Source organism: Malurus melanocephalus, unplaced genomic scaffold (assembly GCF_030028575.1).
Source record: "Malurus melanocephalus ecotype Western Australia unplaced genomic scaffold, MMel_1.1 scaffold_6, whole genome shotgun sequence".
Lineage (NCBI taxonomy): Eukaryota > Metazoa > Chordata > Aves > Passeriformes > Maluridae > Malurus > Malurus melanocephalus.
In genome coordinates, this window is record NW_026623238.1 from 5982432 (window position 1) to 5989468 (window position 7037).

The 7037-nt window shown below is 37.4% G+C and overlaps 1 protein-coding gene across 1 annotated transcript in view; it reads left to right on the forward strand.

Annotated features, from left to right (window-relative positions):
• The first annotated feature begins 6847 nt into the window (after positions 1–6847).
• Positions 6848–7037, forward strand: part of MYOM2 (myomesin 2) — a 67079-nt gene continuing 66889 nt past the window's right edge. Inside the window, exon 1 of the mRNA XM_057372092.1 lies at positions 6848–6972. Within this exon, the coding sequence (XP_057228075.1) occupies positions 6866–6972 (107 nt within the window). The 5' untranslated portion in view covers positions 6848–6865. The remainder of the gene's footprint in view (positions 6973–7037) is intronic.

Below are 7037 nucleotides of genomic sequence, written 5' to 3' on the forward strand. Positions count from 1 at the left end.
AAAAGTCAGATTGTTTTGTCCTGCACATAGTCACCCTGATTTTATTTTTTATTACATTCCCTCTGTTTTTTTCTGCATTTAAAGCACTATATTACAAAAATCTATAGCTCTGTTTGTATATATGCTTTTCCAATTGCACAAATATTGGCAATGCTGCSTTCTTGTGTGCTTATACTGTATAAYTTCTCTGAAATCYGTGCTTAAATAATTAAGCATAAAATCCTATAGTAGCTGGCATAATATTTGGCCTTYGGAAGAATGGGAAGTAGCTAGGCAAAAACAAAAAGTAAAAAAAAAAAAAAAATCTACTTTTATTTTGTGTCTGCCATGTTTTCATGTACATGGTTCCAGAAGCTGTGTTCTGTGTTTCTGGTGTCTGTGTTGCGCTAATTTATGTGATGTGTTCTATGCCACATGAAAATTCCAGCTGAATACCACTGATAGAGTCTTGGGAAATTATGTTCATGCCCTTGAAATTATGCCTGTGTGTTGATAATGCCTACAAGCCAATGAAAGTATCATAATGAAGGATAATGAAAGTTGGGATGGTGGGAAATCACTTTTGTCATTTCATTGTCTGTCATTKTTAGCTGTCCAGTTGAAGGGATGTAAATCACTTGCCAAGTGAAAGGAAATCTTCAAACGTTATCAGAATATGTTGGAACTCTGTGCATTTGGAATGTTAAGATGGCAAGAGTTCAGGTCAATGTGAACAAATTTAGTCTCATTTCATTCCCAGTCTTGTTTGATCATGAATTCATAAGCTAACATCCATATTAGTAGCCTTTCTGGAATATATGCATTCAGCTTCTAGTAGGGATATGGAAGGAAAGTCAGTTTGGAAGCTTTCACTTATTTCCTTCATGAGACTAATAGAAAATCCAAATTTGCTAAAATACAGGAATTGGTTKTCCCCTCCACAACAATTGCCTTGCTGGTACCCATGACTCTGCCTGCTCTTTACCTCCTCAGAGCAAACCTCCTCATAAGGGGTTGTGGATATGACCATGGCCACCCATGCCATCTTTCAAATTACTCCACACTAACTGTTCTGGCTGGAGGGTGAAGCAAGCCATTCAGGGACTATTACAGAGTCAATGAGTTCATTCTAACTAATCATAGATGTGCTGTAGCCAAATGATTGTATTAAATTGCTGAATCAACCTGTATATTGTTGAAAACAGTATCATTTGATGCTGTGAAATGTTGAAAGTCTTCTCATTCAAAGCATGTGAAATTAGTAAAAATGATAGACACATCTGTTATGGCTGGTACAGKCATCTGCTTGAAAATGTTGCTTTGCTGGATATTCAGATAAACAGAAATAAAGGAGAGAACTCTAACTTTATGTTTAACAACAAAAATAATGCATGCAGTTCTGGRGATTATATGAATCTGTTTAAAACCAATTGGTGAAATTAGGAAAATATGATTCCCATAAAAAAGGAGGTGTGATCAGTAAAACATAAGACCAACTATTATGCAGCTAAAGACATTGGAAAGGAAAGACAAGAAGTCTTTTAGCTTGCTGAATAATGTCTGGAATTCAGCAGAGTAAGCAAATAAGAATTCCATATGCTTAAAAAATAAAAGAGAAAATATGAGCATTTTTGTTCCCTTGTCAAAAAAGSTAAAACTAAATTCCTATGCAGACTGAACAAGCTCTTCAATGGGAAGGATTTAACCACCTTAAAATGACGGTATATTTGAGTTGGTTTTAAAGTTCATACTTTTAATAAACACAATTTTCAGTGGAAGTTCTAAATATACACAAATGTACAGAGATGATAGACTGGAGTGGCATACTAGAATTTTTATCAAATCAGTTTTTTATCAAATTAGTTTATTATCCAAATGGAGAAGTTTTGACCAGATTTTTTACCTCCCATTCTGTTTAGACTGTAGCRTCTATGAGTTACATAATATTCATGRTGGTTTTACAAGATTTCCACCAAAGTCAGTTTCTGGGGGAAAAGCTAATATGTTATTAAGTCTACAATCTCTACAGCATGGATATAACCATCTGGAAAAGATCACATATTTTTTGAGGCAATATGGTAATTTTTTATACTGCTCATTAGGAGCAACCAATGAATAGAATATGGGTTTTTTCCTTTTTTTTCTTTTTCTTTTTTTTTTTTTTTTTTTTTTTTTTTTTTTTTTTTTTTTTTTCCACTCTGGTACGCAGATGATATGGATTTAAATATATTTTATCAGTTGTCTATCAGGGGCTTTTTTGAACCATAAAAGTATAAGTTGACAGCTTTCTGAAAACACTCAGCTTTGAACAACATGGACAACAGCGAGAAGAACTACAGACAGGTAGAGGAAAAAATGTCTAAGTCATGGGAAAAAACAGTACCGCCCCTCAAGTCAGTGCAAATGGTCAAAGATATTTTTGGCTGTGTAAGTACAGGCAAGAACTCGTGAATAATTTTTGGCACTTCTGCAGGTGACCAGGGACAGAGAGGAGCACAGAAAGTGCATGTTGCATGGTATAGCACTGGCAGGTCAGGCTGAGAAAATACATACTGTACAGTGCATGGCTCATGACACGAGCGCTCTGAATCTGGGAATGTGAGCTGTCTATCTATGGTGAGGGCAGCCGTGTTCTCCCCATGGCATTTGTCAAGCCATCCATCAATTTAGTTGGTTGTGTGCCTGCTCTCTGAGGCTGTGTAAATGATCATGCTACAATTTACTGCTTGTCCTTTAAATCTTAAATTAACTCACTTATCAAACTAACAATGTTTATATCAGAACCTTGGCTTCTCTGCTCAAGAATGTGTCCCCTTGTCATGTGGTCCTAGATTATRGCTTTCTATTCAGATCAGTATTACTGTGTCACAAAACTATGAATATCCTGGCCTGGGAACTCGGCCTTTTACTCACGGGCAAGTAAAAATTGTTCTATACRTGCTACAAAGCATGAGGAAATGTATATTTATGTAAACTGATTTGAATAGTCTAATTTACCTGTGGCTTATGTCATTAATCCTTAAGGGTATTTTGGCTGACGTAATATTTTTCTTTGGGTTTAAGAATCTTCTGAGTGGTTTGTACAGCACATAAATGAGTGCACTTTAGGTCCTTTAGATGTCTCCTACATTTACAGTAATAGAAATAAATAAGAATAGCAATAATAATAGTAATAAAGTAGTGCTACTCCTTTAGTGCTACACAATGGTGCTACTTTGCACTAACAAATGTAAAGGTCAGATGAGACACCAAATGTTTTAGGAAAATCTTTTTCCTGTAACTCCAGGTCTTTTTCTTGAAATYCAGGGTTGTTAATAGGATCTGCATGGATGAAATTCAAAGATTGTTTACGACACACAGGCCATGTGTTTCAGCAAGGTCTCCATAATTCTTGCAGTAGAACTTGGTGAATAAAACCTGAGATTTGCTTTTTAATTTGTTATGATAATTTAGATAATTCATTCGTCTTTCTCTAGGCTCATGTTTTTAGTCGTTGTTCAATTCTCAATTTTCCACTGGGATTTTTTCCCCCAATTTCTCTACCATTTTGTCCACTTCTCACTTTTRGGTCAGTTCTACCAATTCACTTACCAGTATAACTAGGTATCCAGACACTGCCAGTAATAAAATTTTGGTTCACCTAAATCAATAAATTCTGTGGGGTTAAGCTGTCATCTGCTTATCATGTTCTCTAACTCTATTAGTGGTGGGTTGTATAAATGTAGGAATATATTCCAAACATCTCATACAAATGTGTATCAGTGAAAAACTGGGAAAACAGTCAACATATTGTTCCTACAAAAACAATATAAACTTCTTTAATAAGGAGTTCAATACACTATGTGCTGCTTTTCCAGCGGGACTTTGATTTTACTCTTCTGATACTTTAATATCAGATACTGATAGTCTTTGCAGCGCTGTTAACTGTTAAATACATACTCTGAAAACATCATTATAAWTAACTGATGATTATTATCACATTTGGAATTGTTGCCAGGCAGCTCCCCTCTGTGTTAACAGAAGGCAGAGTGAGTGTGGCTGCTAACAAGCTCAGTTAATCACTGGTATGCAGGCTGTGAGTGGATGGCTACCCTTGCTTCTATACTAAAGGTATTTGGGTAAATGTGAAAAACATCTGAACCCAAATTTTGAGAAGTCCTGAGTGCTGTCACATAGAAAAAGATGTGCTAATTAAGATGTAAGTTTTACATTTGGTGGAAAAGGCTGGAGTGTAAATGACAATGGTGTTTTCTCCTCACTCAAAAATGAAAGTAATTCAGACTGTGATCTTTCCAGATAAATGGGCATTACTCTGCAATCCTTCTAAAGTGGACCTCAGTGTGAGTTATATACATAGCAACATGCACACTGCATGCTGATAAATTCACAMAATCATTTAACTTGGCTACATGTAAACGTGTAGCACTTAACAGTGGAGTGAGTTTGATCTGCGTATTTGCCCTTTTCACCTTCATTTAGGCAAAAAGGCTAATTAAAAATAATAAAAAAAAAAGAAACATTATACCTCAAATTGTCCAGTTACTCTATGAACTAAGGTGGAAATCCAATGTCACAGAGATAGACAGCAAGAAGAGATCCAGTGCTCGATGTCTTCAKGTGTAGCATCACATGATGTACAGATATCAAAATTAGGGTAAGCCAAGGCTGCTCGTGGGTCTGTGCAGCTCTGCTCATGTATCCAAGACATTGTGTCATATGGTGAGTTAATAGGTCTGTGAGGGGTCCATGTCATCTCAGCGTTGTATGAGGGCATCTTACTGAGCCAGCATCTCTCTGAGGTGCTGAAGTAACTTGGGTCCTGCTAATTTTCTTATTCCTCTAGAACTGAAGCAATATATTTCTTTAATGCCCCAYAGTAATGCTGTAAACCTGTTTAATTTTTATCTTGCAGTGTCTGGTGTTTTGCCTAAAGCTCTCATTCCTGCACATGTGACTTGTCGTTCTCATACCTCTTGGAAAAGGATTGAAAAGGTAACTCTAAGTTATGCAGAAGATGCAACTGTGAGACAATAAATTGTAAAAATCTCTTTATAACTCAGAACTTTGTAAAATAAGATGTGACTTCTATTAAATATACCCAMTCTTTTCTCTGTACTTTTTCTTGGAAAAGTAAAAGTAGCTGATATGAGAACATAATGATTTGGGAACTSCTGATTCTGCTCTTGACTATCTGCAAGTAACAATCAGATATAGTTACAGTTTTTTACTCTACTTAATCAATTAATACCATTTTCTTTTTTTGGTAAATACCATATACTGGAAATGTGGTATATACTRTAATTTTACCTTGTTGAATATTTTATCTAAATGAGTTTATAAGATTTCTTTTCAAATCCCTTTGAGCTTTCATTTTATACACATCATGAAGCTGCTTATTTATGTGACTTTTTGTTACAAATGTGGATGTTTGGTGAGATGTGAGGCAGGTTCTTCTTGGCAGGGTCCCTGTCCAGGCAGAGCCAGGTTGTGGGGAGCTGGAGTCTGGGTCTGATGTGTTATTTCTGGGGCAGGATTAGGGTTAAGGTTAGGGTTTGGGCTGACATAAGGTCCTGGGATRTGGGCAGGTAGGAGCAGCTCTGGAGGAGGCTGGGCAGGGACAATCAGAAGCACTGTTTTCCTCAGGACCCTGACACGCTTTTAATGTGATTCTTTAATGTGGATGAACTGGTGTTGCTTCACCTGCCATGGGTGGCCTGAGGTGGATCTGGGGCCGTGCCTCAGCCTGTGCCCTGGATGCTGGAGCAGAGGTGGCAGCCTGCACCCTACAGGGGAGCACAAACCACAGGGACGCTCCCCTTAGCTTTTAGTGGGGTATTGGTGTTACTGCAGTAATTTGCCTGACTAAATCTTCGTAGACTTATATTGGGATCTTGCTTCTGTTTTCACTGAAGTGTAGGTGTCTTGTAGGGGAGGTTTTGGCAGTTCAACTGGGATCCCTCACCACTATTTGGGCCAAATGGCACAGGAGCAGGGACCCCATGTCCAACCCAGACTGCAGTTACACAAGCTGGCACCTGTTCAGACATGGCTGGTGATATTCTTCACTTTTTCAAGAAGTTGTCATCATATTTCTAAYGAGCACAAAGGGATGTTAGACGTCTCCTTATTATTTTAATGATGTGGTTGGGAATCTGTTTAATTCTAACTCAGTGGTAAACATGCTCTTGTCCCCCACAYTGCTTCTGGGAGCACCCTGAATGTTTCTTAGAACCTTCTGTCCAAATCAAAAATGTGATCAAAAACTATGCCATGCTTTGGAAGAAGTCCTTAAGAAGGCAAGCAGAATGACTGACAGTCCAGAAAAAATAACCMATGAGAAAAAATTGCATGAGCATGAATTTAAACAAGAGAGCAGGAAAGAAAAGTAAATAAAATCTTCAACAGGCTGCTGCAAAAGTGGTTGAATATAATCTATTTGTTGTCATGGTGAATTGGACAAAAAATAGAGAGCATAAATTGCCAAAATGGAAAAAGTGAAAGGTTTGAAGAGCAAAGAGCTGAAATGTCTAACAATAGCCAAAAACCTGTCAAATTTCCATCCCTGGAAATTTGTGTGGAGGCATTAAATGACATCTGCAAAGAAGGGGAAAAACGATCTAGTGAAATATCTTTTASTGCTATCATCAATGATTCCATAGCTCACACTTTATGACTGATTGGATACAACCTGCGATACCCRTCTGGGTGACTGATGGCTCTATTTGTCACAAATTGATGCAATTTTATTTCTACATGTTCACACACGTGTCTACATACCAAAAATTATCAAAGCAAATTGTGTGAARTATGTGGCTAAATATGTGTGTAGCTAAATTTGCTGCTACATTCACTCTCTGCAGGAATTACTGGTGGTAAGAGCAGAAGAATGTCTTCAGTAGCAGTGCCATTTTACCAGAGGAGGCACAAGCACTTTGATCAGTCCTATCGCAACATTCAGACAAGATATGTGCTTGAGGAATATGCAGCAAGAAAGTAAGTGCCATGTACTTAAGCACAGACAAGTTTCTGTTTTGGGTAATCAGCTCTTAGAATCAAGA